At 39.4% G+C, this 24,246-nt stretch overlaps 1 protein-coding gene across 1 annotated transcript in view; it reads left to right on the forward strand.

Moving 5' to 3' along the window:
- SUGCT (succinyl-CoA:glutarate-CoA transferase) overlaps positions 1-7,769 on the forward strand; it is an 810,507-nt gene extending 802,738 nt beyond the window's left edge. Inside the window, exon 14 of the mRNA XM_062178190.1 lies at positions 7,709-7,769. Within this exon, the coding sequence (XP_062034174.1) occupies positions 7,709-7,740 (32 nt within the window). The 3' untranslated portion in view covers positions 7,741-7,769. The remainder of the gene's footprint in view (positions 1-7,708) is intronic.
- Positions 7,770-24,246: the final 16,477 nt, after the last annotated feature.

A 24,246-nucleotide genomic window follows, 5' to 3' on the forward strand; every position in this document is an offset into this window, starting at 1 on the left:
ATTTACCACTTTGTGAACCTAAAGGAATATTTGGATTTCCATAGCATGTCTTGATATGAGGCAAGGCTACCTACGTAATATACACATTTACCCTGATAGACTTGGATTTATGTTTTTAGATTTTACAAAGAACTCTGTGGCTGTTCTTGATAGAAGCTTTGAAATGTACTTACCAATGAATATGGTTATGTTTTTTATTTGGAGAGAGTCAGAAAATTGTAGTTCCAATTTTGGGGAGACTGTTAAAGAATCACTATTTCTAGAGATAGGAAAATGAACTCTTGTTCACTGTCTTATATTGCCACTACATATAGCCAAGCATGATTGCAATGGCATTGACACAGATCACGGGGCAGAACTGGAATGCAAAGACGCACATATCCTCTAGGGACAGTATCTGCATCACTGAGAATGTTCTTCATCAGCTTTGCAGAAGTAGGCACTGGGAAAGTGTTGGTCAGTAGCAGACTAAAGCATTCCATTGCAAAACCACAACCCAATTGGATCCAGTCACTTATGCTTCCACCTTTGGGTTTGTGTTTCCTATCTTCTGAATCTCCACTTTGTCTGATTCTCTAGTTTTACTTTATGAAATCTGGTGAAAACCCCAGAAAAACAAATATCGGTCCAATATGCAGGCCAAAAGTAGTGCTCAAGCCATGCAAGTGAATCAGTTTATCTGAACTCACCAACAAATCATGGGGAGGTGCCAATGATCAAATCTCAGTGTTATATACAGTGCACTCTTCTCCCGAGAATGCAGCAAATTTGATATTTTAGGAATCTGATCCTTACCCATTGCTCTTTCAGACTCTGTTCTACTTTGAAATTAATTAAAAACATTCTTAATCGAAAATATGTATTTCAAAAGAGAAACTCCATCAAGGGACTACAAACCACTGAAAGGCAATGTCATGTGACTTTGTCTCAATCATATTATCTGAAGAGAGACTACTGACTGGAAAATAGTCTCTTGATTATACCAGCAATCTGTTATATACAGTTACAGCCCGGATAATCCTCCGCCTTGCGGCGCCGGCACACCAGGTTCTAGTCCCGGTTGGGGCGCCGGATTCTATCCCAGTTGCCCCTCTTCCAGGCCAGCTCTCTGCTATGGCCCAGGAAGGCAGTGGAGGATGGCCCAAGTGCTTGGGCCCTGCACCCGCATGGGAGACCAGGAGAAACACTTGGCTCCTGGCTTTGGATCAGTGAGATGCGCCGGCCTCAGCGGCCATTGGAGGGTGAACCAACGGCAATAAAGGAATACCTTTCTCTCTGTCTCTCTCTCTCGCTATCCACTCTGCCTGTCAAAAAAAAAAAAAAAATGTTACAGTTACAGCCCGGGTGACATGAGGTGAAATAAGCAGCTTAGAGAGTCTCTGTGTGGGTGCATTTCTGGGGAAATATTTATTAGCTCTCGGATCTAGAATAGGTCCTGTTAGGGGAGGAAGAGGACTCTGACAGAGTTGTTACCTTCAGTTTTCTGCACAAAATGGGAGTTATAATTAAAAAAATATAAAAATTATAAGACTCTTTTCTATGATAAATATAAACATTTATTTTCTATAAAATAAATATAAAAATTATGACTCTTCTATAAAATAAAAATATATATTTATCTTAAAATGTATAACAGATAAGGTTCAGTAATGTAACAGATTTTTTCTGTAATTTTTCTTTAAGTTTTGCTATTGGTAATAAAATTTGATGCTATATAATAATAACCAATGATGATGATAACTAATATCAATTAAGTAATTATGTGTAAGTCATTATTCCAATGTATTAACTCACTCTTGTTTATTGGTCCACATATTCCGTATGACCAAGTGATCCACCATCATTCTTGCTGTGAATGCTATTTTCAGATTATGTCCCTAAAGCTCATGGGCTATAGGTCTTCAGAGATCTTCAAGTGGACAAAGGATAAGCCAACCAGAGACAGAACCACAGACCCTAGTCCCGTCATTTCAGCATTTGCTAACACTCTTGACTTGGCAGGATTCCCAAGAGGGCTCAGTTAGCTTAAATACTCTTGGAAGAACCCTCAGCCAATTGTCCTCAGACTGTTCTACCAGGACTATTCCTCTCATTCATCTTCTAAAAGCCCTATAAATATATATATATATATATATATATATATATATATATATATATATATACTTACCACCTCTGTGTGTAAATTCACAGACACAAATTGGCATTTCTGATTTTTTTTTTTTTTGGACAGGCAGAGTGGACAGTGTGAGAGAGAGACAGAGAGAAAGGTCTTCCTTTATTGCCGTTGGTTCACCCTCCAATGGCCGCTGCAGCCGGTGCACCGTGCTGATCCGAAGCCAGGAGCCAGGTGCTTCTCCTGGTCTCCCATGCGGGTGCAGGGCCCAAGCACTTGGGCCATCCTCCACTGCCTTCCCGGGCCACAGCAGAGAGCTGGACAGGAAGAGGAGTGACCAGGGCAGAATCCAGTGCCCCAACTGGAACTAGAACCCGGTGTGCCGGTGCCACAGGCAGAGGATTAGCCTATTGAGCCATGGCGCCAGCCCGCATTTCTGATTTTGTAAAAATTTTGAATGGATTCATGAAGTTGCTGGTGAAGTAGATTAGAAGCAACTCTCCCAAAGACTGCTGTTGAGAAATATAAAGGAGCCAAGTGCATTTGGATTTAAACAATGAGGGGACCATGTAACATACACAAAGTATGACTAATCAAAAATCCTGAAATAGTTATGAAATGAGTAGTGACCATTTGAAGTCAAATTTCAGATTCTTGTACAATGAAAGGAAGTATGTGAGACTTCTGAAGTGATACATATGACTCTAATAGGAGTTAAAATTTTGTCTTAATAAGAAAATATGCATTTACATAAAAATCTACCTTATCAGCAAACTAAATGGAAACTGTACTCCATAAAAATGAAAAGATACAGCAGTGAACTCTACAGATAATTTCTTTTGGTTTTGGTTTGTTTGGAACATTTCAAAGTATTGGACCATAAGAGAGAAAGTACATCTTCATATTTGCCTGCCAGCTCAGAGATAACACATTTTCTGATTAGCACAGTTAGAGATGACCTCTGAATTTGGTTTGTTGTCAGTCTCTTGTACTTACCTGACCAGCAGGATTATCACACACTGAGTCATAATTACCTGATCTCTGGCAACTCACTCCTATTGTGGGCATCTTAGTCATCATTGTGTATCCAGTGGTTACCATAACATCTACTGTATAGAAGCCCAATAAATATCTATTGAATAGACATTCTCTCATCTACAAGAATATAATTTCTATAAGAGAGGAACTGGTCATATTCAATTTTGTATTACTCAGAGGGCCAGCAATAGTCTTCAAGGTCCGTCACCACCAGTCCCTCCCTCCCTGAACGTACATGCCTCTTTTCCCATGAAGAAACTCTATTTCTCCTCTCTTCGAATCTGAATCATTCTTGTGACTTGCTTTGTTTTCTTAAATCTTTTTATTTTAAATAATTTCAGATATACAAGAAATCACAACTAGTACATTTGTTTGCCATATACTTGTTACCTAGTTTCTAGTAATATTAACACTTGTTATATAAATAAGCATACAATTTAAACTGGAAAGTTATCATTGATATAACACTGCTATTATAAATAGCTTTCAGATTTTACCAATTGTATAACCTTTGTAGGTGGAGTTTTAAGACAGATTAGTTATTCATGCACTAATCTAAGTGTTGTTATGGAAGGATTTTGTAAGTATAATTAAAGTCCAGGCTCAGTTGACCTTAATTTAGGGAGACTGAGTGGATCTGACCTAATCACACAACTCCTTTGAATCTGGGTATACCTATACCTTGTGCGGTTGTGTGAATGCAGCCTGTTGAAATCCTTGCTTAGTACATACTAAGTTGATCTTCAGTATATGAAGGTAATTGAAAATGTAACTCAATAAAGGACGGGATGGGAGAGGGAGAGGGGAGGGTCATGGGAGGGAGGGAGGTTGTAGGGGGGGAGCCACAACAATACAAAAGTTGCAGTTTGTAAATTTGTACTCTATGGACCACTATACAGCAGTAAAAAAACAATGAAATCCAAGCATTTACAACAAAATGGAGGAAGCTGGAAAACATCATGCTGAGTGAAATAAGCCAGTCCAAAAGGGACAAATATCATATGTTCTCCCTGATCGATGGCAACTAAACAAGCATCTAAAATGATACCCATTGAAGTGAAATAGACACTATGAGAGACAATGACATGATCAGCCCTTGTCTTGACTGTTGAGGAACAGCTTACTATTTTATTTCTTTTAGTATTTTTGTTGTTGTTGTTGTTGTTGTTGCTAAGTGAAATGGACACTATGAGAGACAATGACAGGATCAGCCCTTGTCTAGACTGTTGAGGAACAACTTACTATTTTATTCCTTTTAGTATTTTTGTTGTTGTGGTTGTTGTTGTTGTTGCTCTGTTTGTTCTACATAAGACCACTGGTTGAACACTGTAATCAATGCACAATCATTCTTAGGCGTTTAAAATTAACAGAAAAGTGATCTATGTTAAACATAGTAGTGGGGATAAGAGAGGGAGAAGATATGTAGGTTGGCACATGTTCACTCGGACTTACCTCCAATGGTGGAACTAGAAATGTGCCAGGGGATTTCAAATCAATTTTACCAAGAAGGCAGGTACCAATGCCAGCACACTTGGTAAAGTGATAAGTATAAATACACAACCAATCAAAAAGATAGGGTATGTGTTGAAGAGATTTCACAAATAAGACCAGTGTAAGCAAATAATGAAGGATAGAATTAAAAGGGAGAGAATGATCCTGCGGGGGAAGCAGGACACACAGCAGACTCATAGAATGGCAAACGCCCAAAACAGCACTCCTGCCTCAGAATCAACCCTTGGGACATTCGGATCTGGCTAAAAGGTCCATGAGAGTCTCACAGGCATGGAAAGCCATGACACGGTGGCAAAAACAATCCAAATGAAAGACTCTGGTGAACAAGACCCCAGCAGAAGGAACAGGCCATCAAGGAGAGAGGCGCCTTTCTCTGAAGGGAGGAAGGAACCTCCACTGTGACACGGCCTTGACTAAACAAGTTCAGAGTCGGTGAACTCAAGGGACTTCCATAGCCTAGACAGCTCATAGCAAGAGTCTCAGGTGATTGCTGACGTTATAAATAAGAGTGCCAATTGTTAAATCAACAACGGGAGTCACTGGGTACATGCTCCCCACGTAGGATCTCTGTCCTTAATGTGTTTTACTATGAAACTTTAAAACACTACTAATCGAACAGTACCCTATACCTTGTGCGGTTGTGTGAATGCAGCCTGTTGAAATCCTTGCTTAGTATATACTAAGTTGATCTTCAGTATATGAAGGTAATTGAAAATGAAACTCGATAAAGGGTGGATTGGGAAAGGGAGAGGGGAGGGCCATGAGAGGGAGGGAGGTTGGGGGGGGAGCCACAACAATACAAAAGTTGCACTTTGTAAATTCACATTTATGAAATTAAAAAAAATTTTAAAAAATTCACATTTATGAAATAAAAAAAATCAATCAATCAATCAATCTGGGTATAGAGGTCAGAGACACATGGCAATAGATCTACAGCAAATAGTGATTGATATAGGACATCTTCTTTACTAGAGAGTCAAGGGGTGCGTTAAAATTTGAGCAAGGCATTCAACTGACAGGCAGCAAGAAAACAGGGCCTCAGTAATACAACTGCAAGGCACAAAGTTCTGTCAATTAACTGTGTGATATGGAAGTGGATTCATTCCCAGAGCCTCTGGATAAGAACTCAGCCAAACCAACACCTTGATTTTAGTCTTAGGATATTCTGAGAAGAGAACGCAGTCACAGAGTCCAGGACTGCTAATATGTGGATGGGATGTTGTTTTAAACCTCTAATACTGTACTTAGTTGTTATGCAGCAATAGAAAATGAATGTACCCACCAGTGTCCTATATCTGCTCCAGGATTCATTGCAGGATTCCATGTCACATTTATTTTTCCTTTTTCCTTAGTTTTCTCTAATCTGGATCAGTTTCCCAATCATTATTTATGACCTTGATATTTTTGAAGGATATTAAGCAATTACTTTTTGGAATGTCCCTCAATTTAATTTTGTGTGAAGTACTATTACTAGAATGATGTACTTGCAATTTTTGGCAAGACATTTCAAAAGTGATTTTGTATTCTGTCACTATATCACAACAGAAGGTATATGATGTTACTATGTAACATTGCTATTGATTTTAACTTTGATCATTTCATATTCTGTTATTCTTCTGGTGGCCAGAATTCTAAAATCAGTATCACTAATCTGAAATAAAAGTTTCCACTGGGCTGTGCTCCAAGAATGATCTCCTTTCTCATATTTTCTGCCATCCTGGGATGCATTATTGTTCTTAGACTCATGGTCACTGTTCCATCTTCAAATACAGTTGCAAAAAAAGCTTCTCTATGATTCTGCTACTTTCCTCTCCCCTTGCATGATCATCTGTGTGTCATCAAATCTCCTTCAGCCTCTCTCTTGTCGGGAAACTTGTGGCTTCATTTAGGGCCCATCTCCCCATCTCAAAATCCTTAACTTAACCATATGTATAAAATACATGCCATATAAGATAACATTTACAGCTCCAGGAATTAGAACTTGTTATATTTTGAGGGCAGCATTTTCTAGTATACTATAGGAACTAGGTAAATATCCCATTTCTTTCACACCAATTTTAATATCTATCAATGATTCTTGGGCTGGAAACTATTATTATTATTTCATGTTCCTCTTCTATTTTTTCTGCTTCTAGATTTATTGACTGTGATTATTCTGTAAGAGCTGTCCATTTTCCTTCTAATCTTTTTATCATTATGGACTAATGAATATTTGTTTCACTTTATGGATTATAATTCCTCATAGCCACCATTTTGTTGCTCCAATTAACAGATCTGGCTATTGGGAGTTTCTTCAAGATGACTGCCATGTCATTCAATAGGCTCCTTCATTTTTATGAGCATTTTCTTAGTTTTTGTCATTATAAGATATTCAGGAACATGTTGTGCTTTTCCTGCCAGAGCCCTAGAATTAATCATTTCTCTAAAGATAGTCTTGATCCTTATACTAGAGAATGCTATTTAGAAACCATAATCTAGATGCTAGATGTACTCATTATTACTCAGTTGTCATTCCTACCAGGCCCTCTCAGCAGACCATGGAGGAGGAAATATATATATACACACACATAACACTTAAGTACACACACCTATATATACTTCTTTTTTAAAGATTTATTTATTTATTTGCAAGTCAGAGTTACAAAAGAGAGGAGAGGCAGAGAGAGAGAGAGAGAGAGAGGTCTTCTATCTGATGGTTCACTTCCTAATTGGCTGCAATGGCCGGAGATGCACCCATCCAAAGCCAGGAGCCAGGAGCTTCTTCCATGTCTCCCATGCAGGTGCAGGGGCCCAAGGACTTGGGCGATCTTCTACTGATTTCCCAGGCCATAGCAGAGAGTTGGATTGGAAGTACAGCAGAAGGGTATCGAACCGGCGCCCATATGGGATGCCTGCACTACATGCCAAGGCATTAACCCGCTGCGCCACAGTATCAGCCCCACACCTATATATATACTTCTATGTTTATCTGTATATCTGTGTATATTTTTAAAACCATGTGCCAATTCTAGGCCAGAGTTTTAAGTAGTATGGCGTCTTCTTCAGATTTTGCTCTTGGAAATCAACCATCCTGCTAGAAGTCTGACCACTGGACTCTGAGGAAGTCCAAACTAATCATGTGCAGAGACAAAGGCACTACTTGGAGGAACAACAACACAGCAGATGTGAATGAAGTTCTCTTGGATCTCCAACCTACATCAGTCACCAGGAGATTACAAGGGAGTAAGTGACCCCAGCTAATGTTATATGGACCAACAGTACCTAACTGAACCTTGACCAAATTTCCAACCTACATAAACTGATGTTTGAATACACTAAGTTCTCAGGTAGTTTGTTACATATCAGTGTACAATTAGGTGTCTAACTCAGAGAAAGACTTAAATGATTATTTGATAAACATAGCTTGATGAATTGTTTTCATGGAATCATGGCTGACTGAATAGGAAATTATATGCTTTAGTTTATTAACTGTTTTTAGTGAATGAGGACAATTGAAAACTCGTTCTTGTTGAAACTTCTCCTAAAATGGAATGACCTACTATTGTCAATTAATGTTCAATATGTTAAATTATTTTTATAATATCATTCCTCAGCATCACTATTCTGTCCAGATGCAAATTATTTCTAATCCTTACGTGAAACAAAGAATGCATAAGATGAGACACTGTGTACTTTATATCTAAGAAGAGTTTGAACTTGGGTAGAGTTCAGCTATGTAGTTTCTATGTGACTTGGAGGACAGGGGACCAACCATTTCCCACATGGGACATTTGGGAGCACCTGGAGATACTTTTGGTTCTCATAAGTAGGAGAAGTGGAAGAGCTGAGTGTCTATGGTGGAGCAAGAAATCTGCTACTGAGAACTATGGAGTAGAAGCCAGGGAAACTGAGAAGCATCTAACAATGCACAGTGCAGTCCTCACTGCAACAAAAAATCATTAAGCCTATACTCTAAGTTGTGCTGTGATTGAGAAATACTATCCTAGAGGAAACTATTCCTTAAAATGGAAGAGGAGATGTCTGAGTGATCACTGCTGTGTCTTTTTTAATAGGATATAAGTTTCAGGAAGGAGAGAAGTAGCCTTCTTGGGGTATAATAGTTTTTTGATAGAAATTCTTGTTTTGACTTGAAGCAATGAATACGTTTCTAAAGTGAAGGGAACAAAACATTCTAGTTTAATTGTTCTCCACACCTAACACTTAGGACATAAATCCAGTTGCAAGAAAGATCTTAGTTTTTAATATAGCCAGAAAAATGTAACATGTCCAAGTGACACTGGTCAGGCCACCTCTTTTTTCTGAGCCATGGTTTACTCTCTGCAGAGTAAAGACACTTTCATGAGAGAAATTCTAAAGTCCTTATTTTGAGTTTCTCCATTCTATAGTTCTTTCATTTAGATTCATTTTGTGGATGCACAGAAACTGGCCTAAGTATAGACAAAACTGATGGGTCAGTTTTGAACAATGAGGTTTGAAGGAGAAAAACACTTTAATGAGAAACGAGTACCCCTTTGGCTATCTGGTAATCCTGAACTGTAGGGAAGTGAAGAATTTACAAAGTCAACATATCAAGTGGGATAACCCATACATTCCTTGGCATATATTCCTATTTCTTTGATGTATATGTACTCTGCAGATGTCTGCTTTGAAGAAGAGCTGAGTATAATTGAGGCTGAAGTGTTGAGCAGGAGCGGGATCTCAGGTCCTAGAAAATTGATCAGCTCGAGATTGCAGACTCAGCAGAACCCAGAATATCCAGTGACAACCTCTCCTGTTTCAAAACCTGCAGATCTGGATGCTATAAGGTCTTCGCCACAACATGGAGCTTTTGAGAGGGAACTGAGGACACGAAAAAGGGGATAAATACATGTGCAAAGCATTAGTCAACATTCCAAATTGTGTCCAATTGTTCTGACAAGGTTAAAGTGAGCACTGAAAACCTTACCAACAAACTGCCCATTGGAAAAACTTACCTCGCCAAAGGAAATGATATTTCAAAGAATTGAATGGAAAAAAGAATATTTAAATGTCATGAGATAGAATGTAAGTCTAGATGATGACTTTTTCTTGGCCCTAATTGTCAACTCTGTAGAACTAAACAAGTTCCACCTAGAAGATATGCAATGGGAAGGGCAGCTGGCAACAAAAGTTTTGCATGGGTTTGTTGATTTTACTCCACTATCAGGATATGGCCAGGCTCCTGGGTCCACCAGTTCCATGTCCACAGGCACTATTTTAACCCACACCCTGCTTATTTCCTCTCCTTCTTGCCCTTCTATTACTCTTGTCCTTTCTTCCAAAACCAGTTTTGGAAAGTCTACTCAGCTTTTTTGGAATGTAATAAGGTACACACTGATTTCTTCTTTACGCTGAGGTATTTCTTTACTTACATCTGACTTAATTTTGCCATTAACAGAATTATTGAGGACCTTGTGTTTTTTAGGCTTTGGGTGTACAGAAAGGATTAGGAAAAGGTACACAACATCAAGAAATTTGAAACTGAAATGGGGAGGAAAGATACTTACATAAACTTGATGCAAATAACTCATTCTTCTATATATGAAATGCCAGGTCACAGATGGGAAACCTCTGCAATCCATTGTGTTCACCAAAGCAATTATGTGGGAAATGAACCTTTATCATCAAAGAAAAATGATAAATATATGATGAAAAAAGGAGTAGTATTACATGAAAATATGAGCCAGGGTGGAAGCAGAAGAGCCATTGACACATTTGGAAATAGAACTTGTAGGCCAGCGCTGCGGCTCACTTGGCTAATCCTCCGCCTTGCGGCGCCGGCACATCAGGTTCTAGTCCCGGTCGGGCACCGATCCTGTCCCGGTTGCCCCTCTTCCAGGCCAGCTCTCTGCTGTGGCCCGGGAAGCAGTGGAGGATGGCCCAAGTGCTTGGGCCCTGCACCCCGTGGGAGACCAGGAGAAGCACCTGGCTCCTGCCATCGGATCAGTGCGGTGCGCCGGCCACAGCGCGCCTACCACGGCGGCCATTGGAGGGTGAACCAACGGCAAAAGGAAGACCTTTCTCTCTGTCTCTCTCTCACTGTCCACTCTGCCTGTCAAAAAAATTTTTAAAAAAAGGAAATAGAACTTGTAAGGAGCGCAAAGAAACAACTGTCATTATCTGACTATGAGACAGTAAGGACCAAGACCAGTGACAGAAGCCTAGTATGTAGCTTTATAAATTTTGTTCTATATATCTATGATGTAGTAGGCTAACTGGGTTACATATGCCTGATATGTCAGAGGTTCCTCCAGACAGCTCAAGTTTTATAGCATGTCCTTTCTTGCTTAGACAGTGCTTGAGGATTAAGTAACTATTGGGGAGTAACAGTTGTTGTTGATAGCACTCTGTCAATTTTTGTCAAGCTAAGCTTCTCCAGATGAGTTATAAACTTATGGTATCAAAATTGGCATGTAAGAATTTAGAATATGCATATTTTCTATAGGGCCAAAATTACACAACCGCTTAGACCACATCAATCATGTTCAAGTGGTGAATCCTAAGAATTGTTTTAGAAAATGGACCAGGAGCCTGAAAGGCTACTATCACATTTGTAGAACTCTAGAAACTTATCACCTAATCAGGCTTCAAGATTCACCCTTCTTTGGAAGAATGTATATCTGTACAAGGTCATGGCAGTGGTTATGGTTAACACATGGGAGAAATTGTCACTAGGTCTAAAATCTCTGAGACCATCTGTCTGCCTGCTTCATGGAAAGGATCAGTCTCTATAACAGAGTTAGGCTGGGCGCATATGCCAATCTGCAGAACGGCACTGCAGTTAATTATGGGATTCTCTCTGGTCAGTTTAGTCATGGCCAATTAAATGGCTGTAGCAGTTTCCTTGGGCTCTGAATTGTAGCTTGTCTGGTTCTACTATTTAAAACTTTGCTGCTTACATGTTTTATTTTCTGAGATAGCTTGGATATTTCTTAAGGGTAGAGTTAGCATCTTACATTTCTTTCATGTATGCTGAGCATCTGCTACAAAATAGAAAATGAGTTGATGCTCATTAAGGAGTTTTTGGGTTGAGAAAATTCACCATCTCAGAAATCTGGAAGACCACATATTTTTTCAAATTCACCCTTCAATGGTAATGATGCACTTCTGGTTTTTGTATGAAAGTCTTGAGGACATAATATAGATGGTTCCATATTGCTTCAATTTAAAAAGTAGCATAAAGACACAATATAAATGGTGTATCACTCAGTTATTTAGTCTTTCTCATGGTGTTTATGGAGCCATATTTTGCATCCTACACCAATTCCTGTCACCAATCATTTTACCTTCCTCTCTCTAACACAGAGAGAGCCCCAGAATCCATCTTAAGCATCACTGTAGGTAGCTATCAGAAGCACACAAAGGGAAATATTTTTGTCATTTCAAGGTCTTTTAAGAAGTAACCAATTGCATGTTGGAGAATGTTCTCTAATACTATAAGGGCATCATGATGTACATCATACTAGTGAAAGCTTATCTTTACTTGGTATAAAATGATCTTCTTTCACACCCTTTTCTTCTCCAAAATGAGTCTGTACCAGTCATAGGATCCTGCTCAGCTTGTAATTATTATTTTAGAATGGGCATGTGACCTAATTCTGGTCCAAGAGATGAAGTCTATCATAAAGCCTCTGGAAAAATTTGCCTTACCTTTTCACAAAATGTTTACTTATTTATTTGAAAGGTATAGTGTCACAAAAGAGAGAAGAAGGGAGACAGGTAGGAAGAAAGAAAGAAAGAGAGATCTTGCATCTGTTGGTTCAATCCTCATATGCCAGAGCTGCACCCAGAATCCAGGAGCTCCCTCCGTGTCTCCCAAGTATCTGAGCCTTCAATGCTATCTTGAGGAATACACATTAGCAGGAAGCTGGGTCAGAAGCAGAGGTGGGACCCAGGCATCCCAAGTGGTGGTTTTCACTGCTTTGTCACAATGCCAATCCATGTCTTATACTTTCTCACTAAATATGAGCAAGAAATTAATACCATAGGTGACATAATATTGTCTATGAGTAGCCATGATAGGATCAAGAGAGGAAACAGCTTTGGGATGAAATCAGTCCAAGAATAGCATACAAGAGACACGAAGAACCTAGGTCATTGACTACCCTTTGAGTTGTCAATCATTCTGCTACAAGCCTGATCTTCTGGATTCCAATTCATATGAAACACACATTCACTTACTGTTTTAGCCACATTGAGTTACTATATTTTGTCGTTTGCAACCGCAATACCTCTGGGAAGGAGGATATTCCAACTTGGCAGAGATTACCCCAATTAATCCTCATAATAACTGCAAGGCTGACACTGTTTTATCCTCATTTCTCAGGTGGCCAGATTGAGAATTCAACTGATTAAGTAACTTTGCTAAGGTCGTAGAGCACATGTGTGCTGGAACTGTCATTTATGCTTTGTAAGTCTGACTCCAGAATCCACATTCTTAAACATTGCTCTTAAAACCACACTCTTAAAGCTGTCAATTTATTCCATGGAAAGAACACAAGATCACAATAGGAAATACATAGGCTGAGCATGTTAAAGATTTTACAAAATCTTTTTTAACTCATTAAGGGAAGGGGGTTATGTGTTTATAACAAGTCAAAGACATGACTAAGGTGCTAAACTACCCATGACTTAAAAGTTTATGTATAAGAAGTGTTCCACTTGGTTTCTTTCCTTATAGCAGACTGGACCTATATTTTAGATAGAAGGAAAGACCCACTACCGTAAGTCAGAAATGCTTCTTTACTTTCCACCTGGGATTGTCTCAGCACATGGAAAGTGAGATTGGCACATGGGGATGGGAAAGCCCTGTGGAGTGGGTTTGTGAATCCCCTCACTGAATGGATGTGTATGTGCATGTCCTTCTCAGGGCTGCCACGCTTGACAAATGCTGCTCAGCACCGCGGTTCTCTGTGAACAGTCACTGTGCAACCACCACTCCTGGGGGGACCTGTGTAGCCTGGAGCTGCTCCAGGATTCTACATCGTCAGCCTTCTAATTTCCCCTGGGATCAGCCATTCCTTTCTTTGACAGTACCTTTCTGTAGAATTCATAAAAGCCTTTCCCTTCTTCAATATACAGAAGAATCCTCCTTTTTCCCCCCTCAGATCCCTGGACAAAACTCAAAAACACTTAAAATTGAAGTCTACGTATGGTTTATTGAAGGAATAGCTTTCTTTTGTGTAGTGATCACTTAAAATTGTTTGAAACTTCCTTTAGCTAAGGGATCTACTCAAAGTTTCTCATGAAATATGGCTTGTAATCAAAATGTTAAATTATATTTAGATAAAATATAATAAACAGCTTAGCAGAAGCTTCTTAAAAATATTTTTCATATTATGCTCATCTCTGCCTACATGTGTTTCCTGGAAATGACATGTGATTTCGAGGTTCAGCATTGGTTATTTACCCCCAATCATTACCCCATGGGTTCTGAGCACTCTGATAGAAAATTTTACACATACTATTATGAAAGCAATCTTGCCATATTTTTTGGATTTCAATGATGTAACACAGGGCATTAATGCATAGTCACTGAACTGGGGTGTGTGTGTGAGTAATGTTTTCCTTAACACGGTAAACCTTTTCTTTTTACAAAAATGCTAAACTTTAGTCTCATTCAAAAACTACATCAAACAAACTTTTGAAACCAAAATTACAGAGGCATCTTCAGAGAATGTAAGACCTTAAGAAGTTTTTTGAATCTTAATTTGTACACACCAATAATTGATGGCAAATTTGGAGACCTGATTTTGTAATTTTTTGGTTTTAGAAAAAAAGTCTACCTGAGTAATTAGATGCTTACTTCATATGAAGCTTCTTTGTTTTTACATTTCTAGAATATTCTCATCACATCAAATTGTTTCTGCACATGTGCATATCATAGATTATGAAAACACCTACTGACAAAACCAGACGTGAGGAAAACACTGAGATCTAAATGAAGCTCTGGTGTTCCACTGTTCTTTCAGATAAATTGTCATTCGACTCACATCTAATCCATTTCATTTTACAAGTATTCCATCTTCTGTGTATCCCAAATACTTCTTTCATAGTCCCCATGATGGAAAACTATTCTACTTCTCCTCCCTTTCTGGTAGAGACCACATTCTATCTTTATTTATCGTTTCTCCTTTTTAAAATTCTTATTTATTTATTTATTTATTTGAAAGGCAGAGTGAGAGTGAGAGCAAGAGCAAGCACAAGAGAGAGACCATCCATCTGCTGTTTCAGCCCCAAAATGCTTACAACAGCTGGTGCTGGGCCAGGTTGAAGCCAGGAGCCAGGAACTCTATCCAAGTCTCCCTTGTGGGTGCCAGGGACCCAAGTACTTCACTTATTATCTCTACCTCTCAGGGTACACGCCAGCAGGAAGCTGGATAGGAAGCCGTGGTAAAAATCAAACCCAGTTCCTCAGATAGGGGATGCAGACATACCAAGTGCCAGCAACAATGTCCACTTTTCCTTTTTTCTTCTTTTTTAAATGGGGCAGAGTAAGCTTTGGGATTGAATTTTAGTTTCCACCAGTCCTTTCTATGCCTCTGATTTTTCCTTTGATGTAGAATCTTATTCTTGTTTCAGGTACATCACCTTGTCTCAAGCCTTTCTGAGAACATGAATTAAGAATTTTTTCAGGCCGGCGTCGTGCCTCAATAGGCTAATCCTCCGCCTGAGGCGCCGGCACACTGGGTTCTAGTCCAGGTTGGGGCGCCGGATTCTGTCCCGGTTGTTCCTCTTCCAGGCCAGCTCTCTGCTGTGGCCTGGGAGTGTAGTGGAGGATGGCTCAAGTGCTTGGGCCCTGCACCCGCATGGGAGACCAGGAGAAGCACCTGGCTCCTGGCTTTGGATCAGCGCGGTGCGCCGGCCCTAGCGGCCATTGTGGGGTGAACCAATGGAAAAGGAAGACCTTTCTCTCTGTCTATCTCTCTCATTGTCCACTCTGCCTGTCCAAAAAAAAAAAAAAAAGAAGAAGAAGAATTTTTCAGGCTGGTGCTGTAGCGTAGCAGCTAAAGCTGTCGCCTGCAGTGTCAGCATCCCATATGGGCACCAGTTATAGTCCCTGCTGCTCCACTTCCAATCCAGCACTCTGTTATGGCCTGGGAAAGTAGTAGAAGATGGCCCAAGTCCTTGGGACCCTGTACCAGTGTGGGAGATTCGGAAGAAGCTCCTGGCTGCTGGCTTTGGATCGGCACAGCTCCAGCCATTGCAGCCAATTGGGGAATGAACCAGAAGATTTTTCACTCTCTCTCTGCCTCTCCTTCTCTCTCTGTGTAGCTCTGACTTTCATATAAATAAATAAATCTTTAAAAAAAGAATTTTTCTTTTTAAAATATGTATTCTAGGAAGAGGGATGGGAGGGTGGGTATGGTGGGAAGAATCATTAAATTCCTAAAGTATTTACCAAAAATAATTATACATTCAAAATATAAACATGTACAAGTACAAAAAATTCATATTGTTTCTAATTATTTCTGTTTTCTCTGGTGTCATTTTCCCTGCGTTTATCTGTCATGCTGCAGGTTTCCTCCTCTTGCATGTGGTATCTAGTAGTCTATTCACTTTTAAGGTTGGAGCACTGATGATCTGCCTGGCATTCCTTTGTGGGCAGCACTGATTGTCTGGAATCTGCCAAATTTTGTCGTACTTTGCTTTTGGAAACTAGTTCACGCATTAGCTGCCCTAGTTTTTCCCAGAGATGCTTTATTTCATTTATTTACGAAGAAAGGATATGTTTGCTACTTTTCACCTAATATGTAAATACTATATTGGAGATCATTCTGTGTGTAAGTGCATGAATGGGAGGATGTGGTAAAGTCAACTGCTGCTAAACAAATTTTCACTTTTTCTTTGTTGTCAGCCATTCTGTGCTGTCTGCTGCAGAGCAATACCTTTTCAAAGATAACCCTCTCCCCATTCCCAACACAATGACACAGACATACACACACACACACACACGTGAAAATGAGGCTTTCTCAACCTTATTTTTTAAATTACCATCATGCAAATACATTACATCTTTCAGAAACTTTGGAATTTTCTTGTCTGCTGATGTCTTTCATCATGTTCTTTTCTGTTATCATTTTCTAAGTGTATTATAATTTATTTCCTCTAATTTAAAAATTATTTAATAGGAAAACATTGAAAAATACAATTTATAATATATGTCAGTCTACTCATTATGCAGCATCAACAATTAGCAATATTTGTCAATGTTAACAATTCCTATCTTTTTAGGATACTAAAAGCAAATCTAAGGATCATTTCATTCATCCCATAAATATGCCATCAGTATATGCCTCTAAGAAATACATGCATATCTGAGCACTCTCACACATAATAAAATCAACTACTTAATATTGTGTAATACTCTAATATTATTAAAATTGCTTCAATTTTCTCAACAGTGATATTTTAATCTTACAGTTTGAACTGAGGTCCAATCATGGTCCACAAAATGTCTGCAATGATTACATTTCTCTTTTTTTTAAAGATTGATTTACTAGTTTGAAAGAGTTTCACAGAGAGAGAAGGAGAGGCAGAGAGAGAGGGGTCTTCCATCCGCTAGTTCACTCCCCAATTGCCACAATGGCTGGAGCTGTGCAGATTCGAAGTCCAAAGCTGGGAGCTTCCTCTGGGTCTCCCACGTGGGTGCAGGGCCCAAGGACTTGAGCCATCTTCTACTGCTTTCCCAGGCCATAGCAGAGAGCTGGTTTGAAGTGGAGCAGCTGGGTCTTGAACCAGCACACATATGGGATGCCAGCACTGCAGGCGGCAGCTTTACCTGCTCTGCCACAGCAACGGCCCCTACATTTCTTTTTTTCCTTTTTTTTTTTTTTTTTTTTTTTTTTTTTTTTTGATAGAGTGGACAGTGAGAGAGAGAGATAGGTCTTCCTTTGCCGTTGGTTCACCCTCTAATGGCTACCGCGGCCGGCGCACCAAGCTGATCCGAAGCCAGGAGCCAGGTGCTTCTCCTGGTCTCCCATGGGGTGCAGGGCCCAAGCACTTGGGCCATCCTCCACTGCACTCCTGAGCCACGGCAGAGAGCTGGCCTGGAAGAGGGGCAAGTGGGACAGAATCCGGCACCCCGACCGGGACTAGAACCCGGTGTGCCGGCGCCGCAAGGCAGAGGATTAACCTATTGAGCCACGGCATCGGCCCCCTACATTTCTTAACTTCCATTAATTCTATAGTGTTTATTCTTTCTGTGCATGTCTTTTTTTCATATTAAATGTATCTCTTTGCTCTGGTAACAGATTGTCTCCAAATCTCAAAGGGCTATAGCAAAAAAAAGTTAAAGTTTTCACTACTGTCTGCATTTTGGTAATAGTTCAGCTTTTCCACATAAGTCTTCTTTTTCTGGGACCAAGGCTATTAGTATCAACGCCTTCTTGTTTCAGAAGTAAAATGACATGAAAACTAATGATGGAATAGTTGACAAAGCTGTGTTTGTTTCACTTGACGTAGTGTCTTTTGCTTATTTGCACTGAGGGAAACAAGTCATGAGGCCCATATCAAGAGGGCAGGTATGCATCCTGTTTCATGACGGAATAGCTTTGGGGAAGTGTAAATGAATGCATGATCTCCATATGGTAAGGAATGAATAATTGTCCAGTAGTAAAATTCATTGAATTCATTGCTCATGTCTCTGATCAGTTTCAGGAACTGGGGCATCTGTACTATAGTGTCCCACACGGAATTTGACTACTTGGTTACTCGTAGTATTATTTGACTTATTCTTTTATGTCTCATATTTTCTGACAATTGATATTTAGATTTAGAGGAGTGGTTATATTTGGATTTACATTTTTTAAAGGCATGACTACTTCATAGGCAATTCTATGTACCCACTCTCAAAGCACAAGATATCTGGTGCTAAATATGATCACTGGGCTAAGTTTATGTCAGCTTAACTCTCCAGTATAAGGTTTCCCATCAAACTTTTATCTAATGCTCTCTGCTCCCATGGAAGATTACTGTCTACATCTATTATTTAATTAAGAACTACAAAATGATGATTTTTACTTTACAAAATCTACCATCTATCTTTATTTACTAGGTAAAAGCAATAAAAAGTTATTACCAAACTGTCATGTTGAATCATAGCTACTGTATTTATTTTATATTTTTGGATCCGAGTATAATTTTATTTGAAAAAATTTATTAGAAACAGTTTAAAAATCACTGGGCCAGAGACTCTCTTGGGTACCTTCCAATTCTAAAGGTTTGTAATTCAGCGACCTGTGCTGAACCAAAGTTTCATAACAGGAAATAGAACTACAGATGATAGAGATTTCTATTTGAGTATCCAAAGTAGTCATAGTCTCCTTCTTTCTTAGAAGAGACTGAATTGTGATTAAGTTATGGAAGGTCTCCTGGGTGGGGAGAGAATGACCTTCATTCTTTTGGTTCTTGGAAACTATGTAGAATGATTATTGGGCCAAATTGCACAAATATATGTACCGCTCACCAAAGGAGGATACAGTCAACCAGCTGGGATTACAAAGCATAGTAAAACATAACCTTTACTCTTCTTTCCTCCTTACCTCATTGTCCAAGAGACCTTCAGTTTCTTTAAATATGGCATCCATTTGTATCCTCTTCTAGCGACTCATCACTCAAAGCCTGAACTGCTTTGCCACCGTAATCTAGCATTGCAGTAGAACACAGCTCCGCTATATTCTCTATGCTCCCCAATGAGCTAAAGCTGCCTTTATTCCATTCAAAATTAGAAGAAGGATTCTCATTCATGTTTTTGTAGAATTTAATTGCATGAATAGAAAAGCAGTTTTCCTTGACACTCGTGATTTACTGTGATTTTAGTGAAACAACTCTCTGAAGTTGAAAATACTGCTTCCTCTCTACGACACAGGCACATGTTTATAGGGCTTGGGAAAACAGATCATCTGAAGGGCAGTCACTTTGTTGCATAGCAAATGCTCCTTTTATTGCTTTAGTTGATAGATGGAGGTGGCCCTATGCTCTGATATAAAAGAGGACATTGTTGGGCCCTTTCCTTGACAGGATAGTTGTGTGCCAAGGAAAGCAGCAGGCTGGGAGAAAATCCCAGATCTCTTTTCTGTGTCTTAACAGAAAAGTGGCATCCTTTCCTATGTGGAAGTTGACACTGGCTTCTACCATGTAGGGTGTTTCTGGAGAGAGTCAAGATGAAACTCTGTTGACAGATTATGTTTATTCTGAAATCCTTATGTCCACCTCGGGGAAAGCTGACCAAACTGAATGAAGATGGAGCAGCACACATGAATGATAAACCCCGGAAAGTGATATAGTATAAGGGAACTTTAAGTACTAGTGTAGAAAGTGTCCACATGCAAAAATCATCACACAGAAAGAGCCATTTGGATGTCTAAGTAAATCAGTATTGGCCCTAATAGTTGTCTACATCCCTGAGAAATGTCCGTATTCTCACACCTTTGCATGTGTTCTGGTTCCCTTTCATATAAAGTCTTGGCACTGTTGACATGCCCTTATTTTAGATGAAAGCAGCCTTCTAGAGCTGCCACAAACAGCAATGATTCCTGTTGCCTTCCTGGCATTGAAGATGAAAGGGAAGAAAATTATGGAGGGGAAACTAACTAATGTATGAAAGTTTTAATGTACTGAACAGTAAACTTGTAGTTCTTGAAATCTGTCTAGTATTAACGAATGTATCTGAAACTCGTTTTTCTCCTATTCAGAAGCAGTCAAAGTGACTCAGTTATTCTGTGGAGCATGTGCACCTGATATCTGTTACCAACTGGTTAGATTTATTTATGGCCAGGTTATACAAGAGACAGGGGAGACCATCTTAGCTACTTCCTCCAGAAAATTCTGTACTCTTGTCCATGATGGGAGAAAATAATGGTCCATGTAGAATGTGTACTATATGCAGCACAAATCAAATATGTGGGTGTTTGTGTGGCCATCTGTGCACACACTCTCAAAATCCTCATTTTCATTAACAGAATATTATAGTTGTACTGTTAGAACACACAATAGAACTCTTAGATTGATGGTCATAGTAACTATATTAAGTTTACTACCCAGTGCATTCAGGTTAAAGTTAAAAGAAATAAAGATGCTAAAGATGAACATTCTCCTTGCTGGAATTATGTAAAACTAGTTGATGAAACAGAGAAATAAATAAATAATTTCTTGGTTCAATTTTAAAATGAAAGAATTGGTGTTTTTGTCGTTACTCCTACTGTTAAATTGAAGTAAATTTGGATTATACTGGCCCCCATACCTCAGTGGCAGTTTGGTTCTGAGTGGCCCTACAAGTTAGCCCGATGGGTAAACAAAGTGTAACCAAGCTAAGAGAACCTCCTCATGATTAAGCAATTGAGTCTCAGCCAGTTGCAGAAGTTGAGTTTCAGCCAAACAAATGCTGCCAGCCGATCAGATCTGTCGATGTAAGATAAATGCCGACTGCAGTTAATCAGATTGTTTCTATATAGCACTTCCTTTTCTCTGGCTATGAATATAACTTGGACATGTGAAGTGGTCAGGGCATTCGGAAACATCTTCAGTTTGGATGACTGCTGCTTGGTTCCAGAACCTTTTTTTTTTTTTTTTTTTTGGTCTTAAATAAACCTTGTTAATTTAACTGGCCTCAGTTTTGGTCTTAATGATATTATTTCATTGATTCTAGAATAAGTGATTTATCCTGGGTTATTTCTCAGAATGATTAATTTCCCCTAGCTTGGGAGCTCACAAAGAATTCAGCCCATGTGAATTCATTCCTTAGTCTAATCTTGAAAACCTTTCCATGCTTACGTGGATAAGTTTGCTTTCTTTCTCCTGCTGCATAGACTTAGCTTTCCTGTTCCTTGGCTTTGATGGCCCAGTGTTTGATAAAGAGCTGTCTTCCTAATTCACTTTCTTCCTTCTGGTTTATTCTACCAAACTAAAAGCAAGAGATAATGCCAAAGGCATCAGAACGTGGTGTTCCTGATTTACATTTGTTTCTTTTTAACAAAAACAGGCTTGTTAATTAGGTTTCTCTTCAGCTCATGATCTGCAAGAGATGATGATGACCTTTCCCATGTATATTCGGAATGAAAAGTAAATTGCCTTTTGTGGATTGGGATGTTGGCCCCTGTAAATCAGCTGGTATTTATTCCTATATTCAATCTTGATTTGAATATAGGATCTTGACAGTGCATGGAGGGTAGCAATTCAGTGTAGACGCTGAGTTTCTTTTGTTTAATCCATAGGTAACAGTTCATGAAAGTTAATATCATGGGCCCTGGACTCCCAAGACATTAAGGCTAAGTCTTCTTTCTGGTACGTAAGGTGTATAAACTTAGAAAAAAATTCTGAAAATCGCTGTGTTAATTCCAACTCCAATAAGGATTATCTACTTATTTATCTCATAAGAATGCCGTGCTCACTGAGACAGGGCACACAAAATGCATAAGACAGAGTAAGGCCTTGCTAAATATGAGCTGCTATAATTGTTGTAAATACTATTAAATTGGCCTTACAGGAGTTAAGGATGAGACTTGTTATATTGTTTCAAAATGCAAATTATTTGAATGTATATTGTAATGTGAAGTATAACTTAAGTCACATGTATTTTATTGTAAGTATAAGCAATTGTTGTAACACTCCCTCAGTCCTAAAAGAACAGACAAATCTTGTATACCTAATTTAGGGAGTATTCCACCCAAATATGGGAGCAGGATATACCACCACAGACAGGACCTCCAATAAATTCAGTTTCCAAAAGCTTAAATAACAGAAATGTTTCACAGTGGCAATTTTATTCCAAAAAAGGGTAGACCTATGATCTTAACTCATAAAATCAGGTTGGGCTTTCATATTCTCTCTTTTAACTCTAGTTAAAAAAAAAAATTGTTAAGGAATCCACATCCCAGGCAAGATTTATGTTTCGCTTTCCTGACATTTGGTACTTTTACTAGGATCAGTCTCAATCCAAAGTGTTGATGTTTAAAAAGCCCACTGGGAAATAGTCCTAGCCAGCAATAGGAGACTACTACCTGGCCAGTCCTCTCTTCAGTTGCTGGCATAGGAAAGGCAAAGACATTACATCAGAGTCTTCATCAACAGGAATTCTGTGTAATCCATGAATGAAAACTGCATCACAGGCTCTCAGACTTAACTATTTCCTTTGACATATCCTTCTGGTGAGGGAACAAATACTTTTGTAATCCTGAAGAGATGGATTGTTACCTTAGGACTAGGCTTCCCCAACTCAGTAGACTGCTGTGTGCTCTCAGGGTACCACCATGAGGATGGCAGACATCACTTAGCTTAGCCCAGTCCTCACATATTAAGATTTGGTCCATCTTTCATATGCTGAGGGATGTTGGGGGCTCAGAGCTTTTGTGGATAGAATATTTCCCATTGATTGTCTAATCAGAGTGATCTAAGAGTACAAGAATATGTGTATCACTATAGAACAGAAGAAGTGTGACAACCATCTCTTACTTGGTACAAATGGGCGAGGGGGTGACAGTCCCAAGGGAGAAAGAGGAACATTTGTTATTCTGAAGACTCCTCTGTAGCCATTTAATAAATGAGTGACCAGAAGAACAGAGAATTTGAGGATGACAGAAAGGTGTGGTAGGAATGATACTTTCTTTAGGCTCATTGTGTGTTAATCTTAACTTTTCCTTCCTGGCCTAAATGGAATCTTTGATCTGGCATAGTGGTTGGGAATACAGCCTTGGTGTTAGACACACTGGATAAGATCTCTTCCACCTTGGTTCAGTTGCCTGACCTCTAAACCTTAGTTTCCTCATTATGAAACATAGCAACTCCTGTTATAAAAACTGGATGAAAAGTAAACATCAAAACACTTAGAATGGTATCTGCCAAATAATTTAATGACACTTAAGAGTACCTAGCCATAGTGATCGTGGTATCAGGGGTGGTTCTAAAGGTGGTGGTATTGGTACTAATCAGTGTTGAGGTTGGTGGTAGTACAAGTGAAAGAAGAGGCAATAATATGGATAATAATATGGAGGGTAGCAATTCAGTTTGGACTCTGAGTTTCTTTTGTTTGTAGGCCTAGCTTTTCCATCATATGATTCAGTGGTCCTCTAAGGGTACCATAACAGATGTGCTGTCTTGGAAAGAAACCAAAGCTTTTTGGCCTCACCTCGCTGTTGCCTCCTTGAAAGTACATTTCCCTACCACTTCTGCCAGCTTTTAATGGAACTAGACTTACAAATCGAAAAAAAAAAAAAATAAAACAAGCCCATATTCCTGATGACTGCCTCACCTGAGCTCTTCAGGGGCTTGGCAGTGAAGATTCCCAAGGGCCATGGTTGATACTTGCCTGTGAGTCGTTCTCTTTGGGGACTCCTGTTGTTCCCTTTCTTGGATTCCCAGCCAGACAGACCAGGTGGTTTTCCATGCCATCAGACTGAGGCTAAATTCAACCCCAGCTCTCAAAGGGAAAGGTACCATTTCCTTTCACCAATCCCCTAGAGTCAACCTTCATCCTGTGATTGGCCTACTCCCAGAGTGACTCATCAACCAGAGTTTATCCTTGTACTGACCCCTGACGTCTTCCTGAGATGGGGTGAGACCTGCTGGGA

This window comes from Lepus europaeus, chromosome 20 (assembly GCF_033115175.1).
Source record: "Lepus europaeus isolate LE1 chromosome 20, mLepTim1.pri, whole genome shotgun sequence".
Taxonomy (NCBI): Eukaryota; Metazoa; Chordata; class Mammalia; order Lagomorpha; family Leporidae; genus Lepus; species Lepus europaeus.